The sequence below is a fragment of the Plecotus auritus genome (genome assembly GCF_963455305.1).
Source record: "Plecotus auritus genome assembly, chromosome: 5".
NCBI lineage: Eukaryota > Metazoa > Chordata > Mammalia > Chiroptera > Vespertilionidae > Plecotus > Plecotus auritus.
In genome coordinates this window covers 148,452,575-148,476,629 of record NC_137776.1, presented here as the reverse complement: position 1 = coordinate 148,476,629, position 24,055 = coordinate 148,452,575, and the positions used below count along the sequence as shown (strand labels likewise).

The following is a 24,055-nucleotide window of genomic DNA, read 5'->3' as shown; positions in this document are numbered from 1 at the left end:
CATTAAACTTGTTGGTTCTGGATGTTCTCATCAAGCCACAAGATGAAGTTAATGGGGGAGAGTCCCTGCCTGTGGTGATGCCAAGGCTCACCAGGGTCGCGCCTGGGGAAGCCCACTCACCCACGAGTGGGTTTTTGTCTTGTATGTACTACATTCAGTCCACAGTAGGCACATATATCACAGGAACTCAGAACACAATTTGTCATGGATTTAAGGAGTTTTCCAGGCGTTTTGTGATGCTGAAATCTCAAGCCAGTTAACTTGCGTGAAACAGAAGCAAACAGCAGGGAGGTGGAAGCATCTGGAACATTTTCTCGTTTTTCTTCCAACCTGCCAACTTGGGCAACCGGCATGGAATTTTAACTGCAACTCGGAGCCTTGGGGTTCAGGTCAGCTAGTTTTCTGTGGGAGGGTAGGGAGTTTGGGTGAACCACTTTTCTCATACTCCAATCCTTTGGGTGCCCTGTGTAAATTCAGTGTTCCAGCATCCAGCCTGTGTAGGCCTGCTGTGACATCAAGGGGGACTTCTGCAAAAAGGCTTGTGCTCATGATTTTCCTCTGGACACAGGCAGTCCTGAGGGAATCCTCCTTCCCTGCAAGCCCAATACCTAGGATTCCAGCTGGGAATTTCCCTACTAATTCTACCCGAGACCCAAACAATTCTGTCACTTGCTGCCAAAAGCCCCAACAAAACTAAAATAAAATGTTAATGGCAGCTTATAACCAGAGTTAGCTCCTACCATCATGAAAGCATCACTGGTAAAGTGTTGTAATACCCAAGAGGTTTTCTGATGTGCTCGGGTTAACAAAAATGTCATTTCCACTGTCAGTTCTGAATAGAAGTTGGAATAGAAAAATAAATCAATGCAATTAGCTTAAAACAACAGGACTGGTCGGTAGCCTCTGATGGGCAGCAGGCCCCACAGCTCACTGGTGAAGGTCACTCTACAGGTGGCCCAGGAGTTGGGGAGCTACTGAAATGAGCAGCCTGGAGTGTGAAGGAATTAAGTTTTTTTATAGCGACATCTTGGCAATTTTGTAATTGCTTACTTGATGCAGTAAAGATTTCCTTACAACAGCCAAAATTCTCAGCTGACAGTGTCGGACTTCCTGTTTCTGTCTGCAGCCTTCTCACTCTGGAGTGTCAATCCCACGGCTATGAGAGATGCTTTGAAAGTTTCTATCCCAGGACTGTGCAATTCCAACCACTTGTAGTTGTTTCAGGGCTGCAGTTAAAGTTTCAACGTTCACCATTCCAGGAGTCAGCTGATTCTTTGCAGTTCACTAGCCAAGGAGCCAACCTAGCTAAATAGTGGCTCAAAGGTGAGGTGTGGATCTGCAGACACTTGAAGATCTTTGAGTTTTCTCTCCATTTCACCTGCCATCTTAGGAAGGTCTGATGGCTTTAGTCTGGATTTTTTTCCCCCCATTTCTTAGTAATTCCACATAATTCAATCTTTCAGTCCTATACCATTCTGTTCTTTCACTGGAACTAATTTTCCCCAGAGTGTTTCCTATCTGTTGTTGTTCAGACTCTGCAACACCATACTTGGGAGTAAAAACTATGGTAAACCAAATTATGATTACATCAATAACATTAAGATTTCTGTGCAGGTCAATCCAGGCCTGAGTATTCTATAGAAGATACTAGAAGCCCGATGCATGAAGATTCGTGCAAGAATGGGCCTTCCTTCCCCTGGCTGCGGGCACCGCCATTGCTCTGGCCAGAGCCACCTTTCCGCCTTCCCATGCTGCCCAGAGGCCCAGAGCGGCTGGGGTGGTGCAGTATACCTGCGTCATCGCCATGGTGACAACTCAAGCATCCCGCCCCACCCCCAGCCACTTGGCGCCTGTGTATGCAAGTTAACCCGCCATCTTTGTTGGGTTGATTTGCATACTCACTCCTGATTGACTAGTGGGCACAGTCAATTAGCATGTTACTCTTTTATTAGGTAGATAACAACTGAATCTGATAAAACCTCTGCAATGAGAGGAGACAGATGCCTATTTAAAGAGGTAGGACTATTTACGAATTTATCTCAACTTTTATTCCAGTACAACAGACAATGTTTGGGTCAGAAAAAAACTGAAGGACATCCCAGATTTGACATATTAGACACCAAAAGGAATTAAGTTCCTGAGGGTGGCACTTCCTCCTTCTGGAAGCTTAAATGCAGTATGCAAATGTCCTACTGCCAAAATGATTTTACTCCAGATCTCACTTTTTAAGAAGTTTTAGTAAGGATACACTGCAATTAATTGAGCTAAGAATACTTTAAAAATGTCATCCTCTGATATAGCAGCTCTTACAGTACTCACACTTGAAGTGCTGCTTCCAACCCTGTGTTGATGAACACTGAACTCTTAGCACAAGAAGTCAACACCTCTTGCCACTGAGCACCGAGCACACGCCATACCACCGTGGGGCTCTTGTCTCCCTGGCTTCCACCCAGTGAAGCCTGAAAATAGCAGGGGTATGAGTCCCAGGAATTTAAAATTCTTTAAGCTCCTCCTTATGCCAAATGTTCACACCCAATCAGTAGCAGTCCAAGAGGTCTTGTGCTGTAAGAGACTGTATGCACTATGTTGGGAATGTTTCCCAAACCCACATGGCTGGAAATGGTATGTGTGGGTGACTCAAAAGCATCGTTGGTCTCACAGACCTTACCTTAATGATGGAAAGGTTCTATCAATTTGTGTCATCCCATAGCCACCTGTGACTACTGGACACTTGAAATGTAGTTAGTGTGACTGATAAACTGAATCTCTAATTTTAATAAACCTACTTAAACAGGCACAGATGGCTAGTGGTAACCATACTGAGCAGCAGTTCTAAAGCATCAAGGCTTTGAGTAACAGGACCACTTTTTGATGGACAGTATTTTTATGCACCAGAGGCACACAATAAATATTTGGTAGCAACCTGTCATTGATAACCTCTCCCCCTCTAGCTCTTCTCAAGTAAAAGTAAATATAAAAATAAAATAGCAACAATAAAAAGCCCACATTAGTTTAACACTAATCTCCTTGAGTAAAACTAATAATTTTTAATAGCTAGAAGTGGCATAGTCCAAGACAAAAATAAACTGTTGCCAGCAAAACAAAGAATTAGAAATGAGCATATTAGAAGTTATTTATGTTTAATGCTTAAAAGTCTGAATGCACAAACAATCTACCATTATAGAAGTACCGGTGGTCAATACAATGCATTAAAACTATGTACAATGCACAGTTTAGTATCAAAATCTTTCTACACTGTAGGGTTTTACGAAACTGTTAATGACATCAAACACTAAGCACTTAAGACACCAGTTTTTTTCTGCTACCACATTAGGAACGTCAATGGACAGCCCATTTCAACTTGCAGCATCCATCCATTTCTAGTATGAAATTAAGTAATTTTCTACTTATACAATAAAGTTTATCTACACGGTTCTCTTGATTTTGATCCATAGCAGCAAAGGCACTGTACATCAGCAGATCCACAGACTTAGAAGATTTTTAAAGCATTCAAACAAAAAATAATAAAAAAAGGAGTCACATATCATAGTTTAACAGCAACAACGACAACATAAAAGATAACACAATGTTTCTGGCACAATGGCACAGCCTGTGTCCATTTCAGGGACATCCAACTAAGACATGGAAAGAAGCGGAGGTAAGGAAGTAAGTCCTCATCCCAGGCGAGAGTCCATTCTTCCTGGGGGTCAGAGGGAGGTCCTTGCAAATCCTCCTCTGCTGTCCTCGTTTTGTAAAAGACTTGACCTGCACAGCGGGAGGAATCTGTGCAGTTTGCGAACATGCCAAAATATAGCCCATAATCTCTCCCAATGACAAAACTGCCCCAAGAGAAACATCTCCCTTTGCAAAGAAATGTGGCAAAAATATTCAGAGGGATTAAGTTCTCTCTTTGAGGCCAAATTTAACTTGTTCATTTGTCTATAATACAATAAAAAAAAGGAATTAAGAACATATTACAAAGACACTTGCCAACAAGTAAAAAAAAAAGAAAAGTCCAATTACTTTTATCGAATATAATCTAAAGCTATAGATATACTGATTAAAGTTGTCCAAATAGACTCAAATGGATATGATGTGGCCTGTCATGTTCTAATTGTTCAAATTTCCAAACATCTTGAAAATAAGTAGAAAATAAATCTAACAACACAGCAACATATTGCTTCAATATGTAATTATACATTTCACATCTCTATACAGTCATTAGTCTACATTTAGTGACATTTTTAATCAATTATTTTAAACCTTCCTTTCCCCTCCTTTGCCAAAAAAAGGGGGGAGGGGTACCAAATACAACGCATCTTCATTATCAATGCAGGAGCAGACAGCTTTATTTAGTCAGTCATTGTTAGAAAGCCTTCTTTAAACAAAATAAATATATTACAGATATAATACATAAAGTTTCCGTTCACTGTTAAGTATGTTATTCCATGTTCTTCCAAGTAGAGAGCTGAAGATTTGGTATCACAGGTTCTTAATGACTATTCACAATTCCATAGCAAGGAGGAGGGGGAAGGAAGGGGGCTCGATGCCACTACTGCAATGAGTATTTGAAATCCTTGGTTTTAGACAGGGTGAGGAGCCTGGGGGGGCTGACAGAACAAAGTGCTACAAGGAGAAGGAGTCCAGTCCGCATGGAGATTTGTCCTTAATAAATAACTTCGTAAACCGTGGCTTTCTTATCCCCAGAGCCAGTGACAATGTATTTGTCATCCACAGAAATGTCACAGCTGAGCACCGATGAGGATTCTTTGGACTGGGAAAGAAACATAAAAATAAAAAGATTAAATACAAAAGAGAAGCCCATTAATACTGCGAGGCAGGACTGGAGAACTTAGAGCCAAGAGAAGCATAGTGCGTTCCGCTGCCCAAAAAGGAGCCGAAGCAGGAAAGGCAGTCATGGGTGCTTCCTTAATGCAGCAGAGCCAGGCGCCCTCCGGGGACACTTCACCTGTTAGTCTACAGGCTCTTTCTTGCCCTGGGTACATCAGGTGTCAGGCAAGTTACCTGATGAAGCCAGGCCCTATTTCAAATTCTGTTCTCCAGACAGGTCAGAGCAGAGCGTAGTATGAAAACCCTCAGCTTCACTCCTTTGACTTGGATTCAGGTGGAGCTACCACCACCAGACATGTCACTTAACCTGCCTGAGCCTCATAGTTCCTTTCCACTTGTTTGTATCTTCTTCTCTTTTTTCCAATGTCCTATAGTTTTCTGAGTACAGGTGTTTTGCCTCATTGGTTAAGTTTATTCCTAAGTATCTTAATTTTTTTGTTACAATGGTAAATGGGATTGTTTGTTTAGTTTCTCTTTCTGAGAATTCATTATTGGTGTATAAAAAAGCCATCGATTTTTGGGTGTTGATTTTGTATCCTGCTACATTGCCAAATTCATTTATTAAATCTAGTTTTTTGGTAAAGTCTTTAGGGTTTTCTATGTTCAATATCATGCAATCTGCGAATAATGAGTTTTACTTCCTCCTTTCCAATTTGGATGCTTTTTATTTCTTCTTGTCTGATCGCTGTGGCTAGGACTTCCAGTACTATGTTGAATATGAGTGGTGAAAGCGGACATCCCTGTCTTGTTCCTGTTCTTAGGGGAAATGCTTTTAATTTTTGCCCACTGAGTATGATATTGGCTGTAGGTTTGTCATATATGACCTTTATCATGTTGAGATATGCTTCCTCTATTCCCACTTCGCTGAGAGTTTTTATCAAAAATGAGTGGTGGACTTTGTCTAATGCTTTTTCTGCATCTATTGATACAATCATTAATTTTTGTCTTTCAATTTGTTTATGTGATGTATCACGTTTATTGATTTGAGAATATTGTACCAGCCTTGCATCCCTGGAATAAATCACACTTGGTCATGATGTATAGTTTCCTAATAAAGGCACACAGGTGAAGACATCTTACTTGTCCTGCCCTCTCTAGAGGGTTGCCATAGTGTTTAAGTAAGGTAATACATGGGCCAGAGCAATGGAAACATTGGGATTAGCCAAAGAACATGTATGCAAAACCCATGGATGCAGATAACAGAGTGGTGATGGCCAGAGAATAGGGCAGGGGTAGGGTAGAGGTGGGCAAAGAAAGGGGAAATGGGAATATCTGTAATAGTGTCAACAATAAACAAATAAAATTAAGATAAAACACTACATTTTTTAATGGGGAATGTAAAAATATTTCTAATTTTCCCCTATTAAAACTGAAAAACAATTAGCAAGCAGGGAGGGGGTCAATAGTTAGAAAGAAAAATGTATCACACTTTGAGCTCTTGGATAACTTGTTCAATTGTACTAACTACAAAGGGGTCAATGTTAACTTTTAACTGAACTGTGCTAACAAACGATCAAACAAACAAAAACACCCTCAGGATTTTAACTAGGACTTTGAATACTTAAAAAATAAATGTTTGACATGCAGCTGCTAACCTACTACCAGTGTTTCTCAAACTTTTTTTTTTTTTTAACTGATTTTAGGGAAAGAGGAAGGGAGGGAAGAAAGGAGGGAGAGAAACATCAATGTGAGAGAGAAACATCGATCATTTATCTCATGTATGTGGTCCGACCTGGGATCAAACCCCCAACCTAGGTGTATGCCCTGACTGGGAATCAAACCAAATCCTTTCTGGTACACAGGATGATGCTCCAGCCTACTGAGCCACCCAGCTGGGGCCCTCAAACTTTTTTGATCATGACCTGAATACATTTTACTTCACAACTCAGTATACACATAAGATATATATGTATACTTGCTATAAAACATGCACTCTAATATTGTTGTTATTTTTTAAAGGCCTAGTTGGGAACATATAAAAGGCTGTGACCCACAATACAAAAAACTTGCCACTGTATTAAATTATAAACTTTATGACAGCAAGAATCAGCAATTTTTCTTCTATTGATTACTTTGCACAGTATTTTCACTCAATCTATATATTTTTTGATTCAATTATAATCTTCGATGACTTAATATCACTAGGTCAAAAAAACTGCAAATGTGTTGTTATTCCTACAAAAAAAAAAAAAAAAGCAACCCTAAAAAAATAACATCCTAAGTAAATAAGGTTAAAAAGAGAATCTTCTTTAACTTGCCTATAAAATTCTCCATACCAATAAGAGAGTGAGGAGATTTTGTGTGTGTATCATGTCTAAAATTTAGTTCTCTTACAAATAATTTCACAAACTACAAAAAGTACCACTAAATCATTAAGCATAAAAGTTTATAAAATTAATCAAGATTTATTGAACTTTTTTCCATAACACTCTTTTTTGGAGGGAAAATTCAAAGAAAGAGCAATAATAATAATAGTAGTCAGCAAAATGCTAAAATATTAAACAAAAATTTTAAATAAACCATGCAAACAAAAAAGGATTACAGAAGCAAAAACCCTCCATGACAGCGTCTAAAGGGGTTGAGGCATAAAGAGCTGGCCGTGCAGCAGGCACAGCACCTGAGCTCTGGGCGCAGAGAGAACCGGAGAGGCTCCCAGCGGCTCCACGGCTTGTGGCTGTGACACTAGCCTCCCCAGGCACAGTCTTCTTTCTCTGTGCAATGGGAATCACACTAGCTCCTACTTCCTAGGACACTTACCTGCCCATTACTAATCTGCAAGGACGCACAGAAAGAGCTTGTTAAACTACTCCCATGCAGTGAGCACAAGGTAAGTGAAGGCTAAACCAGTTGTTACCTGGAATATACTGGCTCCATACGGTGTTCTCCAGGCATTCAGAAGGTTGTCCTTCCCAGTGCTCACAAACCATTTGCCTACAGGAAGAGGATTTCGAGAAAAGCAGTGTTCGTGATACTCTGTCAGACACTGAGACCTGCTTAACAGAGCTTCAAGCTATTCACAGGAAACTCGTCTAATTTGCAACAAACAAGAGTTGTTTTCACTGAAAATTATAGCCTACGCTCCTACATTTACTCGATTATACTATGACAAGGACAAAGTGGCTGAATGCCAGAAAATTGCATGGCATTAGGGAATTAGGCATGTGTAATGAAGTGTTAGTTTTGAGGAGGGACATGTTAATGAACTGCAGGGCCTGACTTAAAATGCGTCAGCAGGAGGTCAGAAGGCAGGATTCTGGCTGACAGAAGAGGACAGAGGGCTTGCTTACCACAGTGGGCAAACTTGAGTGACAGCACGCAGCTCTCGTGCAGATGGAGCTGATACTTGTCTGGCTTGGTGACATGGAGCACTTCCACATTACTGTTCTCCATCCCCACTGCGAGCCACTCTCCAGTTGGGCAGTAGCCCAGAGAAAATATCTAGAATTAAAACAGGTGACAGTTATAATGGCTACAGAGGACACACTTCCTTTAACTGGGAGGCACTGTTTCTTCTGGGGATACTACTTAAATTATAAAGGCAATCAAGATTATTTACATTGTACAGGGCAAAAAAAATCAAAGCCAAAGAAGTGATCCCAAATTAATGAGACAGATCTCCACAAATATAATTTAGTAATAAATGATGTACAATTCAAATACATATAGAGTAATGGACTTTGAAATAAAAACATGATAAAAGCTTATAACAAAAGAGATTTATTAATCCTTCAATAGAATATATACTGTTTTATGTTGATAGAAAACAATGGAATTTTCAGCTATCTAATCCAGAGTCAAAAGTGACTTTGTCTCACCATAAAGGAAACGCCCCTTCTTAAGCATGTCACATATTTCACAAAACCAAGGCTTCTGAAATGTTATGGTGCAAGACCGCACCTGTGAGGTGAAGTCGTGCTGCTGCAGCTGCCGCCCTTCGCGCAGGTCCCAGGATCTGACCGTGTTGTCCAGGCCGCCCGTCCAGAGCTTGGTGCCATCATTAGAAATGTCAATACAGCTGGCCCCGTCTGTGTGGCCCTGGAATTGCCTAAAAATGTCAAAATGAAGAGAAAAATTCTTGAAAAGTTAGTTTTTAGGTGAACTCGCTTTAGAATTCCTCAGCAATTTCATTGCAGATCTTATTTATGGATTTCATTATGTTTTCTGATTATTCTTAGTAATGACAAAGCACATATGTAAGAGAGATTACTGTTAAATTGAGAGGCTGTATTTTTATTTACCTTTAAACACTTAGGAAATACTTGAAATTACTGTTAAACAATAACTGATGGAAAAAAATCTCCAACTGAATTAAACAAATAAAAACACAATGTGGCATATGTATGGACTATGTAAGCCATATTCGAGGCCTATCCTCCTGCTGAGATATGAGGAAAGGAGAGAATGCAAGAGGGAGGAGGGAATATCTCCCTTCTACAGACTATGGGGAAGGGCGCAGGGAGAAGGAATTCTTCCAGGTGCAAGTGCAGGTAGCTGTGCTCTGGTAAGTAAGGCACACGAAAGAAACTCAGGGTGACTCAGCTGCTGCAGGAGCTGGTACACTGTCAAAGACACTGGGGGAAGAAGGGATTAGAAGCAGTTCCTCTTAAGAGCCTTACCCAAAGGAAACACAGTAATGACTATTTTGTTATTGGAATCACACAAAGAGCTTCGTCCTGCTACCTCTTACAACAGACAGCAGAGGCCTCTTCTCCTGCACATGCCCCCGACTTGTAGCTAGGCTTGATTACAACCTTCCCACACCCATTAGTGGATCACACCTCTGGCTTCCTGCTCTCTCTGGTGCTGACATGTGGAGACTTGTTTCAGGGCCTTACATATCAACACCACTTTCTACAATCTAATTTCTAAACAGACATCTTAGTTATGTCTATCCACCCTTAAAGGCGGGACTACAGATAATCCAGACTTTTCAGGGTGAACAGCACCAAACACATGCCTGGCCCATGGCAGGTGCTCAACAGTCACTTGCTGAAGAACGACCATATCAGATGTGTATGACACCAAAAGCACCACACATTGTGAGTCTTCTCGGAGAGCGTCTATCGACAATGGCGTTTGTTAGCAAGCACAGATGGCAAATTACGGATGTTTAATAAGCTCATGAGGTCATGACAACCTTATGTACATTACTTATGTAAAAGTGACCTCATTTTTTAAAAACCTGATTTGACACCACTTAGTATAATGTCAAAAAGAAAAAAAGGAATAAAGAAGGCAACCCCATTCATCTGATAAAGTTTATGGCAGAAAACAAAGATTTTATATTAATAATGTTCCTAGCATCTTAAAATGGTCCTATTTATAACAATTTTTAGTAAGATAGTTCTATTTCATCTTTTAGGCAGACAGACATGCATGCAGATCTCAGGTACAATGTTGTACAACAGCTCCTCCTCCTTCCGTGGTGAGGAATCCTGCTCACCCACCTCACCAGCGTCTGGTTGTGCAGGTCCCACACGGCGATGTTGCCGTCGCTGCAGCAGGAGAAGCAGACCTTGGAGTCAGGGCTGATGGCCAGGGCGTAGCAGGCGGGGGCCGAGGATGTCAGCTCTGCCTTGATGCGTGGGGTTGGCGCGGCCAGGTCCCAGATGGACAGAGTGCTGGCCTCCCCTCCCACAATTAGGGTGCGACCATCAGGGAGCAATCGGCAGGAACGGATGTAGTTATCCCTGTTCTGTAGAGACAAAAACCATCAAGAGATTACTCATGAGGAAAGGAAAACAGCATTAACACGAGAGCAGAAATCCATAAAGTATTGTGTTCCCTCCTGGTTTTAATGAGCCATTTTTACTTATGACAATGATAAAGTGGATTAATGCTAGAAAATTACATGAAATTAGAGAAGTACTTAAACTTGATCTACAAAATTTAGCACTGAGATATTTAATCTTAATTAGCATATAAATGCAAAGATCTAGACCTACTCCCACCACCACCAAATCAACCAGCTGCCTGAGTCATTTGCACACACAGGCGCGCACGCTCATTAGCGCAGCGACCCTCACAGTCCTGAAGCAGCCATGCCTGGGGACTTGGCACACTCGACCTGGCGGGGGAGAGGTCCCACCACTGCTGCCAAACTGCCAGGCTGCTGAGGAGACCTAACAGTCTCCTCCTTCCACCTGGCCCTGCATTACCTGGGTAAAGGCTTTGTGGGTTTGAATGATTAAGCAGCATCAGCTGGAGGCAAAATATGATTAAGGAGCATTAAAGGACAGAAAAAAACACACAATTTCTTCTCAGTTCATGAGGTCACAGGAATCTTGTGTAAGTTAATTATGTTAAACTGACCTAGCATCGTACCGTAGCAAAATCCTGCTGCTGGTCTAAGAAGAAAATCAAACTAAAATTTCCTTAAAAACTCAAGGACAAATACCCATGAAACAGCCAAAGGGGTCTGCAGTGTTGGTCACAGGATATATTAAGTTACTCTTGTTTTGCAATGTGACAAATTAGGACAGCTAGATGCACTATCACAGAAACCACGTGGGCTCTTTCCTACACCCCTTTACCAGATAGAAAAACAAGTGGTTTGCAGGCTTCTAGGCACTGAGACAGCTGATAACAGCTATCCTGGTGCAGTGTCACATGAACAACTGGATAATTCCGCCCTAAGGAACTGAAAGAAAACATGCATCCTCGCCAGCGCTTTAGATCTACACATGAAAGACTACAAACCACTGAAAAAAACTGTCCATTTGGGATCAACACCGTGTGTGGCTCGTACATCCTGGTCTCTCACCGTCCCACACTATTTTCTGAATGGAGGTCTAAGCCCTGTGCATCATGCTCACTCACCAGACAGTCAAGCTGAGAGACAGGGCTCTTATTGCCGGGGTGGCTGATGTCCCAGACCTTGACGCAGCCCTTCCCACCCGTGTACACGTGTCTCGTGGGGTTGCTGATGGTCACTGCGCACACCACCTCCCCATGGTTCAGAGTGTTGATCTGGCGAGCGTGTCGGGGGATGCCGGGTCCGATGAGGGCATCAGGGGGGAAAGGGACAGGCTGCATCTGCCCGTCTGCTGTCACGTGGAAGGAGTATGCTCTAAGGCAGCGGAGGGGAGAAAAGACAGGAAGAAGGGAATGTAAAGGGTGGTACTTAACTGATCAGTGCAATGAGATAAAACATTAAACATTCTCAGCACTACTTATAATTTGCAAACAAGTCAAATTTACCTAGTACAGTGGAAAGAATATAATTTTCAGTCACAGCTAGAACTATAATCACTCCTCAGGTCAACTCTTTACTAGCCACTGTATAACTTCAGTAGTCACTTAGGGCACTGCCTTCCACTATGGATGATTTAGAACCTGTGATGAGATTTTTGCCTATAGATCATTTCACACCAATCAAGACTTACTGATTGGAGATCAATAAGCCAAAACCATGAAGCTTAAGGAAGATCCAGGCCTACATGATGAGGTGGCAAATGTGCCGCAAATGAAAAAAAAGAAAAAAAGTCCTATAGGACTTGAATAACAAATCCTAGTAATTCTAAATGGAATTAGAACCTGAAAGTGTCCTGTGTGACTGCCCCCAGGCCCACCTGTGGATACCTCTCAGCAGCTCCATCTCCAGTAAAGTACCTGGTTCGCAATGCAACTTAAATTACAGCATCTCCCTTACGGACATCTCTATTCTGAGGGCACTGAAGTCAGCAGGGGATGAGAGTGGGCTGTTATGCCTCTGGAGGCAGGAGGTGTGGGCGGTGGCGGAGGTGGGGGTGGGCGTAGGGCTGGGCCTGTCTTGGGGGCATAGAGCCCATTTGAAATAATGCCATTCTGCTTTGGATGGAGCTTCAGAATGTGCTGTTTATGGAAGAAGTTGACCAAAGTCATACCAAGGGAAAGCATCTGTGGGTACACAAAGGACAAGTGCTTGGAGCAACTGTAGAGAAGATTTAGAATCAAATTAAAACAGTTTATGGTTCCTTAATGCAAAAATCTACAGGACAGCCACATTCATCAAAATTCAGCCCATCACTGAGGGGCCCCATGAGGTTGAAGCACGTTATGTGGCTATGGAAGATGTGGGTGCCAGAGAGCGGGGAGAGCTTTCTCTGTCTCTGCAGACCTCAGAACTGTTTATAGAAGAAAAGCAGCATGTCAGACTTGCTGAGGGGGAAGGAGGAGGGAAGCTAGGAACACAACAGACGCAAGGTATTCCTTTGGTCAAATCAATAGAACTTGGAGAGACCGCGGATGTGTGACCTGACACAGAAAGGTACTGAGGACGACTCTAAGGCTTGGAGCCCAGGTGACTAGGTAGACCGCAGTACATTAGAAGGTTTGGTTTTCTTCAACTTGAGGGCCTAGGGAAACCCAAACAACTCAACCAGAAGTTGAGCACTGTTGATTCAAGAGAGAAGTCAGGCTAAAAGGTCAGTCTGGTCATCCACAAAGAAGTGATAGTGAAGCTAAGGAGCAGAAGAATAATCCTGGAGCAGAGTATGTCATGAGCAGAAAAAGATGCAGACTACTTTTAAGGAATCTACAGCAAGAACAATCAGGAAGGCAGATAATCAGGAGAGAAGATGCAATGGAAAGAAAGGGGGAGAAGATGGTTCATTATATGACAACCAAGAGATTCATTCATTCAACACTCATTTCCTGGGTACCCCAGAGTGCCAAGCACTATGCTAACAGGACTGGGGATACAACAGAAAGAACAAACCCACATACCCCTGTTCTCCTGAAGTTACAGCCTGGGGGTGGGTGGCAGTAAGTGGGTGCAACGGCAACTTCATTAGTGAGAGATTCACATAAATAAATATTAAAACATCAGATGGTCAATGCTGTGAACCACGGCTCTCTGGCAACTTGACATAGTGAGAGGACAGGGAAATGGCAATGGGGCTGCAATCTAGGAATGGGTGTTAACTTCCCCAGCAAGGGTAGTATGAGGAGGAAAAGCATGGAAAACTGAAGAGTAGAGTGAGATACAATGCTTATCATTTAGTCAGAGAATATTTATTAAATGCCTCAGGAGCCCCGTTCTAGCAGGTGCTGGGGAATCAGAGTGAATATGACAGACAAAGCCCCTATCCACCAGAGCCTACATCCCAGAAGGGAAAACAGGTATCATATCACCAGATAAATAACCTCAATGGTGGTTAGACACTCTCTCTCTCTCTCTCTCTCTCTCTCTCACACACACACACACACACACACACACACACACACACACACACTTTTATTTTCAGATAAAAGACTAAAAGATGCAGGGAGAGGTCTGAGGTGAGGTGGTGTTTGAATGAGATCAGAAGGAAAGACACAGGCCTTGCACATGTGAAGGGGAATGTTATGGAAGAGAAGCAGCAAATACAAAGTCCTTGAAGCAGAACCAAGCGAGAAGGCTAGGCCCAGTGGAAAGGGACAAGATGAAGAGAGGCAGGCAGGGCCATATTCACAAAGGTTTTTTTAGGTTGTCATGAGGAGTGTGGACATTATTCTGAGCAGAATGGGAAGTCACTGAAGACTTTGTACACGGGAGTGACATGATTCAGTTAATGTTTTAAAGGATCATTCTGATTGCTGGGTGAAGAGTGAAATGCTGGTGGTAGGATAAAAGGAAAAGTAGCCAGGGGCTAGTGCCGTATAATCTAGGGGAGAAGTGGGTAGCTAGGGCTTGGGAGACTGTGAGAAAGCTGGGAATAAATTTGCAATTCAAAAATTTACTCTGGCTGGGAAGGTAGAGGAAGCTGTGTTGGATGGGGCATTTGAATTTTGAAGGTGACACAGTGAGGGGTGATGACAAGGTCTTCGTAGTGAGTGTGTGAGTAGGTAACAAAAGTTGAAAAAGGCAGAAACTCACTGGAGGTGACCTGGTCCAAGACCCAAGATGCAGTTACTGTGGGACTGACTTTGTGAACGAACACCAGGTCACCCAGGATGATGGTGGACTCTGCTGGGAGGGAGACCCTAAGCCAGTGCCAAGACCTTAATAAATTGGGGAAAGTCCCCCAACAAGGTGGAAAAGCAGGTAGAGTCCAAGGGCATGAGACTGGAAGGCACAGGGTTTTCACAAAAAAGGTAAAAGAGTTCGATTCTAGAAGAGACCTGAGAAGCAAGTGGGGATGGTGGACAATGACAACACAGCCTTTATCACCCCACCATGGCCCTGAGGATTGTGGGTATGAAACAGGGCTGCAGTGGAGGGGCCCCTCAGGAGAGAGCCAGGTGTCGGCTCAGGCAAGGAGGAGGTGGTGATGCCTGTAGAGAAAGGCTGAGATTCTGAGGGATGATGACCGAGAAAAAGGCTAATTGATTTAGCAATTAAGAGGTCATGAAGACTAAATCTTAAAGGCAGGGAAAGAAAGGTTATTCCAAGTTTAGATGGTGTTATACATTCTTAATGATAATTTACTTGAAAAGACATCGCTTCTCTCCTCTTTAGAATCACTAAGTGGTTTTTAAAGAGCTTTGAGAATTTAAATAGTTAAGAAACCAGACATACAATTTCTTTGGAGGTTTACAATAGGAGAAGTCTTCAATTTAACCACAACCACTCTCTGAACACCTACCATGGTCCTGGAACTTCCTTATTAAGAATTTCAAAAGTCTATTTGCATTAAGGACATAATGTGGTCCTCTGTTTGCTTCAAGTTTATGTGAGATACTCAAGACTGAAAAAAAATAAAGCTCTAATACATACTATGTATCAGATTTCAACAAACTCTTTGATGTGTACATTGCAATAAGAACTGGCATGAGTACTAAAAGCCAAACTTTCTAGATATCAGAGCTACCCAAGCTTGAAGAACTATTCTTTTTCTATCCAATTAGATGCATCAGAAAGTACACTCTAAGCCACATACTCTGATATGTCATGCTAAGAATACAAAATCAGGCAGGGCACTGGCCTTATCCACAAATGGTTTATCATCTAGGAAGTGTGATGAGAAAAGTACAGAAGTGACTATAATACCAATGTTGCATTGATGTTATAATAGATTCAGTTAATGCTTAGTGATTAAGTGCAAATATATATATATCGTACTCCTTGTCACCATATATATATATATATATGGTGACAAGGAGTATGATGGTAGGAGGAATAACATAACACACAATTATTTCAATAATCTAGATGAGTGGTAATGAAGGTCCTGAACTAGAAAGGAGAAGAAGGCTACACACTAGAAGCAACAGATAAGAGGATTCTGTAAGACTGAAATTATGAGATGTGAGGAAGGAGCCAATAATGGGTCAATTGGGAGAGGGATTTTGTGAATATGATAAATTTGAAGAGGAAGTAATACATACCATGATGCCTAGGTGAGAAGACCAGCAAATACCTAGAAACACAGGGCTGGAGGGAGAGGGTGTGGGGATCCAGAGAAATACTAGGTGTACCGGTTAATAATGCGGATTTTTTTCAATAGAGGGAGTTACACATATGTTGACATATATGCAATTTGATATGTATGCTATTTTGTTGTATTGACAGCAAGCTTCAAAACTTCATATGTCAAATTTGCTGAAGGTGTTAACATCATATTTTTATGCTTAAAAATGTCGAATTTCGTGCCAAAAAAAAGAGTATTTGCAGGAAGTTTTCATACATTAATTTTGAAGAAAAAGTTATCGTATACTTCGGGAAGCTTATGGTGAACATGCTCCACCTCAAGATACTTTTGAATGCTGGTTTAAATGCTTTAAAAGTGATGATTTCAATGTGAAGGACAAAGAACGTCTAGGTCAACTGAAAAAAGTTTGAAGACCAACAATTATAAGCATTATTGGATGAAGATGTGTGTCAAACTCAAAAACAACTTGCAGAAAGATTAAACGTTGCTCAGCAAACAATTTCCGATCATTTACAAGCAATAGGAAAGATTTTAAAGGAAGGAAAATGGGCGCCACATCAACTGAACGAAAGACAAATGGAAAACTGGAAAGTCATCAGTAAAATGTTGTTTCAATGGCACGAAAGTCTTTTTTGCATCGAATTGTGACTAGTGATGAAAAGTGGATTTATTTTGAGAATCCCAAACGCACAAAACCATGTGTTGATCCAGGTCAACCATTAATATCGACTGCAAGGCCAAATCACTTCGGAAAGAAGACAACGCTCTGCGTTTGGTGGGATCAGGAAGGTGTGGTGTATTATGAGCTTCTAAAACCAGGTGAAACCGTTAATACTGATGGCTACCAACAACAAATAATCAATTTGAACCACGCTTTGATCATGAAATGATTAGAATGTGCCAGAAGACACGGTAAAGTAATTTTGCTTCATGATGACGCACCATCACATACTTCAAAACCAGTCAAAGACACGTTAAAAGATCTTGCCTGGGAAGTATTAACCCACCCACTGTATTCCCCAGACCTTGCTCCTTTAGATTACCACTTGTTCTGATGGATGGCACATGCACTTTCTGAGCAGCACTTGTAAAGTTCTATTGGGACGTTATCCACAAATTACCTGAAAGATGGGGGGAATGTGTAGCTAGCGATGGACATTACTTTGAATAAAGCACTTTTGATGTTTCTCTTGAAATTATCGCGTTTTCTTTGATTACAAAATCCGCACTGTTAACCAATACACCTAGTATATAGTGACCAGTTGTGCACACAGGCAGGTGAAGCTACTAAGAGCTAAGAATGGATCTCTAAAGCAGATGGTGAAGAGACATAGGAAGTTTGAACTTTCTGATAGAACTGTACTTCAGTCAAGAAATCTGCACATCATTCTTTTTAAAACATGCGCATCACAATTATTTTATTTGGATCATCACCTTTTGATGAAATCCTAGCTTAAAGAAGGTCCTTGGCCTTCGCACCTCCTTTACCCTCACTAAGAGGCCCAATTCTGTAATGTTACATTCTCCCTTCTCATACTTTGCAACACCTTTTCCAATTTTTCAATGTTTCAAGACTGAACTTAGACCTTGAATTCACAATTAAAGGTCTGGCTGTTGTACTTTATAAAATATGATAGAAAAGTAGGTTCTGTAAGGAGCATATGAACTTACTAGTAGGTTAGCCAGTCAACAAATACTTGAGGATTTACCATGTTTCAAGCATTGTTCCTATTTTGAAAAATCTTGCTTTATAAAAAACAAACAAACAAACAAACAAACAAACAAAAAACAGCAAGAAAAGACTTCTGAATTGTGAGCAGCTTAAACCCCATAAACCTGAGGTCTTTGTTATGGCTAAATTCACATGCCATAGCCTGTAATACAATTAGTACCATGGTTTTAATCGAATAGTTGCACACTATTTATAGAAGCCTCATTTAAGCAGAGTTGAGAAAGTCCATTTTGGCTTATGTTGAAATTAAACTATGTTGTCATTCCAATTACATACTGAGTGGAACCTTTGCTAATTCACCAGAAGAGACTAGAGCACCCAGTGTGAATTATCAAATAAATGCTATTTTATTCATTAGTTTGGAACATGCATTTAATTATAATTTTTTATAAATCTAGGAATTCATTTTGTAAAACTAATTAGGACAGAGATGCTCAACTCTTAAAGTCTTTCTGGGGAAAGGCAGTTACTGTGTGTGTGTGTGGGGGGGGGGGGGTGGGGGGAGTGAGAGGGGTGACCTTAGGTGATTTATTATGTTTTACTAGTGTCCCGGTGCACAGATTTGTGCACATTGAAAGGAAATTATAAAAAATATTTTAATATCGCTATTCGCCCTTTCTCTATAATAGAAGTGTCAACCAAATTCATGATTGACAATGACAGATCAAAACACATGTGCAATTGGCACCAGCAAGAACTTTATATGTATTGCGCGTGCACGAGTCAACTTAGCCTTTTATATATATAGATAAAATTGCTTAATTTGACCTGATTTCTGATTTAACTAAACTTTTTCCAGGCCAGTGAAACACCCCAACTTCTCTTTCAGGTAATTGTCAGCAACACAGCAGTAAATATCAACACGAAGCAGATTATTATTGTAGATCACACAGGGAGAACAAAGGGTAAAATATTTAATTGCAGCAGTGTTTGACTATATTCTGAGCAGTGAGAAAACCTGAAATCATTTTCAAGTTCCACCATTTCTTACTTCTTTTCAGTAGGGTCAAGTTTCTAAGCTTTCTAAATCTCCATTTTCCGGCTAATGAAAAGAAAATAGGATTCCACCAAGTCTCCTCTCTACCTACTCCGGGACTTCAGTGAGGATCAAATGAATGAGGCACGGGAAAACTCTTCACAGACATTTGGTTAAAGTGTAAAATGTTTCCATCTGGCTAATAAAGCAAGTAGTGTTCCTGGGCTGAAAAAACTGCAAGGAGGCTATTCGATAGGGAGAGGAAGCTGGGCATTGCTACGTGATGTCATTTAGCATATTAGCCTTTTATATATATAGATGTTCTAACACAAAAAGTATTTTTTCTGTTGAAAAGTATGCACAACACCAAGTTTCACAATTTTGTATCTTATAATCTGAAAAGTCACATAATCAGTATAATCATTTCTTTTCTAAACATCTATAATAAAAGTATATTATCTCTATACCCATAAATGAATGTGAATTTATGCCTTGATGCCCTGTTATAGAAAGACATCGCAATAATAAGAATGTGGAATTTAATGTACTCAATCTAAACTACTTTGGCCACTTCTGCACCCTACAATATGAGGTTGAAAAACTGGTAAAACCCTGGGGCAAAGCTAAACAGAAAATAATACTGCAGTTGAGTGAATAGCCACTCTGTATCAAACATGGTAACAAACATGTAACATATTGTCTTATTTCATCCTCATATCCTCCTTGTCTGGTGATGCAAGCCCTAGTTTACAGATAAGCCAACTGAAGCTCACAAAGTTAAGAAACTGAACAAAGTCACTCTCTTCACAATTGTAAATTGGCAGAGTCAGAATCGAACTTGCATCTGTCTCACTCCAGAACCCATACTCTGTGGACCATACCACATTCTCTGGGATTCCTGGTGTCAATTGCCAATTACATTAGTTGTGACTCTTAGCACTCCTAGGAACAAAATTTCTCAACTATCCTCCAACCCATCAAGCCTTCTAAAAGGCTTTCACAATGTTTATAATACTGAGAGTCAAGACTGGGGGAAGGAAGGGAGCCGCTGGGCAGCAGCTGAGAGAAGCACCACCTCATCTGCTCTGGTGGTTTTACTATAGCTGTGGGTGCAACTGCTGTTTAAGCAGTGATTGCAGTACCTCGGGATGATGCCTCTTCCCTAAGGGACCCCCTCCATCCCCATAGCTTCATATAGAACTCATGGGTATTTGAGTTATTTGATTAATCCTTTGACCTTGTTATTTAGTCACTGCTTGCAATAGACCAAACTTTTCACCTTCAAATACATCAGAGTTCTTGGTCAACAAGACTTGTCAGTAAACAACTATTTGTAGAACACACATACGTACACAGAATTTTATGATAATTGATTATACCTTCAACTCTCAAGGAACTTGAAGTCTAATTTGTCTTGCCTCCCTTATTAATCAGTCAAATATTTACTGAGCAACTTGACTACAGAGCCAGCACGTGTCTGATCCAACAGAAAAGACGATGTAAAGCAGTAAGTTATAGAAGGAAGAACCAAGAGTTTGATTTATCAGGTGGAAAGTGAAGAAAAGGGTCACAGTCAGGAATGATTAAGACTGAGGGGCAGGCAACTTAGGGAGAGAAAGAGAACACATATGTGACAAAAAGGTGAGCAGTCCCTGAGTGTATACTTAGTAAATAACTAAGCAATGGGAGGTCAGAAAAGGGAGAGATTGGCACATATTTTCTTTCTTTCATCCATCCATCCAATAGGTATAAATTGTGATCATCCATCCATCCAATAGGTATAAATTGTGATCAACAACTGTGAACCAGGTACCATTCTAGGCACTGGAGCTACTTCTGTAACTGAAGAGCCAAGAGCTCTTCTGCTCTGTTATCATGGAACTTACATTCAAGTGGGGAGAGACAGATAATGGCTATAGACAAGTATGAAAATGGCAAGGAACAAAAAAGAACAATGATGGGGAGAAAAGACGAGCAGGATGCTATTTTAGATAGGGTTGTCAGGGCTGAACACTCAAAGTGACATCTTAGCAGAGACCTGAAGTGAGACAATAGGCCACAGAAGACCTGAATGTGCACAAAGGACCAGAGAAAGCAAATGCCCCAAGGTAGGCAAGCCAGTAGGGAGGCCTCTGTGCCAAGGGGATTCGGCTGCTACTAAGGGCCAAGTTTGGAAAGCAGAGGACAGGTGAGAAAGCACTAGTAATTGGGGAAGCAGCATGTATATGGTGTGTATAGGTAACAGACAGGATGCCAGTGGAAAGAGCAATGAGGATAGAAAACACATGCGACTAATAAGGTAGAGAGGGCCTGAGGGGATGCTTCCCAAAAGAGAGGAAGCAAGCTGGGATTTTAAAGGAAAAGCCAGTATTGTTTTATAGTAAACTAGAGGCCTGTTGCACGAAGATTTGTGCAAGAATAGGCCTTCCTTCCCCTGGCTGCCAGCACCGGTTTTCCTAGAGCACCCGGGATCCAGGCTACGCTCAGGCCGCCACCTTTCGCCTTCACTCTGGCAGGAGCCTTCAGTCTTCGCTCTGGCTGGAGTAGCTCCCTCCACCCCCCACCCTCCCCATTATAGCAGGCATCCTGCCCTGCCCTGCCGCTCTGCGTCTACGTATGCAAATTAACCCATCTTTGCCGGGTTAATTTGCATACTCACTCCTGATTGGCTGGTGGTCGTCGTGGAGTTACAGTCAATTTGCATATTTCTTTTTTATTAGTGTAGATGCTTTGTATCTGGGAATATGAAGCCAAATAGCAGAGAGACCTGGCTATAGTTATATTAATTGAAAGTTATACTGGATTGAAATGAAGAATGTGGAATGAGATATGGCAAGATCGGAATGTACAAGAAGAGGCTGGAACAATGATGTGTACAAGTTTTGCATTCATGACTCAAGGGGTTCTGTGAATAGAGGGACTCCAAATACCCAGCTCCCAAGACAAGAAGCCAGCTGACAACAGAGCAAGCCAACTTTTCTGGAAACACAATTGAGCATAAAACCACACTTTTTTCTTTTCAGCCTTTAAAGTCTGGCATGTCTTTTCCCAACATGCTCAAATTTTGAGCATCCAGGTTTACATATGAGACCTTTTTTTTTTTAAGGCAACAAAAGAATTGCCTCGAAAACAGTAACAGACGTAGAGAAAACCTGACTGCTGGAGATGCCTCAGTAATTTGCATTTTCATATTAGCAGCTCAAGATTTTAAATTGAAAACACAAACCCCACCTCATTACCTCTTTCCTTATGCTAAGAGAAAATGGAAAATACTTCACAATGAAAAAAATGCAAGCCGCGGGAACTGCCCTACACTGTCTAGCAGTGCCCAGTTTAAAGGGCCAGCAGAGCCCAGGGCCTGGCACACAGTGAACTGGGGAACAGAGGTACTCACGGTTTTCCTCCTGGAATGCCTGTCAGGTTTGGAGGTATTGCTGGCACACGCATGTGATGGTGTGGATCAAATCCAACCTACATTTTTTTTGCAAGCAAAATAATAAATATAGACAGTTACGTTTACTCATTTCATCTTACTCAATATCTTTTCTAAAACCTGGGAGACAGATTCTTTAAAAATAACATTTTAGAAACATATATGGAATTACCTATTTATTGATGAAATGATGGGATGTTTATGATTCCAAGGTAACATAATTGGGAGTGGCACATACATAAAAATATACTAGTAATTATTCATGCTTATTATGGAAAGAAGCACTCACAAAATTATTAAAATACTTGCTATACTTTGGTAGATTTAAGATTTTTTTAAATGGAATATAAAATAAAAAAAGAAATTCCCTCACAAAAGAAAATGGATCTCATGATATAATTACATATAGTTTAATTTATAAATACACACTATAAATAACTCAAATTATACAGACCACATTAAAAGAACACGCATGACAATCCTCTGTGCTCTGAAATGTTTATTTTGTAAAAACCCCACAGACGTACCACTGGTGATCTCCCATAGGCAGCGGCTGCGGCGGCGGCAGCAGCAGCAGCACTCATCTGCGGGGAGATGTTGTGCAGCCCTGCATAGGCGGCTCCAGGGCTGGTCAGCTCCCCATTCATCCCCGCATGGGGCACAATCCCAAACGGGGTTGGATATGGACAAGGAACTGCCATTGGGGTCCTTAGGCTTGAAGCTACAGACAAAGATGGAAGGAGGAAAGAGGAAAAAAAAGAACACAGTAACAATAATGAAGTCAGACATTCTTATATACATTAAAAATAGGATCAATGATTCAAATAAGCTTATTTTTATATTCTCAAAAATCATTCAGGCCTTCATCAGAGTTCGTTCATTCACTTTATTTTACTAAACATTTACTATGTGCCAGACATCGTGCCTGATCGGGTTAAATAACTTTGTCAAACAGACAATAAATGCTGGTTATTAATACTCTTAAAGAACTGCACTCTTTAAGCTGCTTTAATTTCTGTAAAAAACAAGCAACATATAAATATGGAGAAAACTTTTTTTTACTAACCCAAGGGGTCGACGCCTGGCGGTTTTCCAGGTACAGGCCTCAATCCAGGAGTGGAATTACTGCCCGGGGTGGGTGCATCGGTTCGTGGAGTAGGGGTATTGGACTTTGAAACAGGAGTAGTAGATTTTTCATTCTAACAAGAGATGCAATAAGATACACTGGCAATGAGAACACAGTTTTAAGAACTATGTTCAAAAACAATGATGTTTTACATTTTAAAAGAAGGTAAAGAAAAAAAAAAAAACAGGAAAAGGTTCTTCAGCTTGGGCCTTTATTTTCATTAATTAAAGAAAGCTAAAAGGAGTTCCCCTTGTATGTTCAGGAGAACATACAAGGAAGCTGAATTTAGAGTCAAGTAGACCACTTCCAGAAAACTGGTGAGTGTCCTATGGAGGCGAGCAGGTCATGCGTTCTATGACCACCACTTGCTGGTGGCTTTAAGACTGAATGGTTTGAGTTGGGCTCCTGGTGGATAGTTTAAGTCACTGGGACTTCCTGGTTAACAGATCCCATTAGAAAAGATACAAGCCTGAGTCATCACACAGATCAGCACAGAGGAGTCGCCATTACGAAAAGGCAAAAAGGCCAGAGAAACAAACAAACAAAAAAATTAATCTAGCTCTCGGTCAGACATAGTCCATTAATTTGCAGAAAAACAATGAAT

General features: G+C 41.1%; 1 protein-coding gene across 5 annotated transcripts in view; it reads right to left on the bottom strand.

Annotated features, from left to right (window-relative positions):
* Positions 1-3,025: 3,025 nt before the first annotated feature.
* The window catches only part of LOC308247775 (transducin-like enhancer protein 4), a 149,564-nt gene continuing 128,534 nt past the window's right edge, over positions 3,026-24,055 (bottom strand). For all 5 annotated transcript variants that reach the window (XM_080667326.1, XM_080667327.1, XM_080667330.1 and 2 more), the window contains 9 exons: positions 23,392-23,524; positions 22,853-23,046; positions 22,287-22,363; positions 11,671-11,920; positions 10,299-10,546; positions 8,749-8,896; positions 8,139-8,289; positions 7,706-7,782; positions 3,026-4,774 (listed from right to left, as the gene is read on the bottom strand). In XM_080667326.1, coding sequence (XP_080523452.1) covers positions 4,667-4,774; positions 7,706-7,782; positions 8,139-8,289; positions 8,749-8,896; positions 10,299-10,546; positions 11,671-11,920; positions 22,287-22,363; positions 22,853-23,046; positions 23,392-23,524 — 1,386 coding nt within the window. In that variant the 3' untranslated portion in view covers positions 3,026-4,666. The remainder of the gene's footprint in view (positions 4,775-7,705; positions 7,783-8,138; positions 8,290-8,748; positions 8,897-10,298; positions 10,547-11,670; positions 11,921-22,286; positions 22,364-22,852; positions 23,047-23,391; positions 23,525-24,055) is intronic.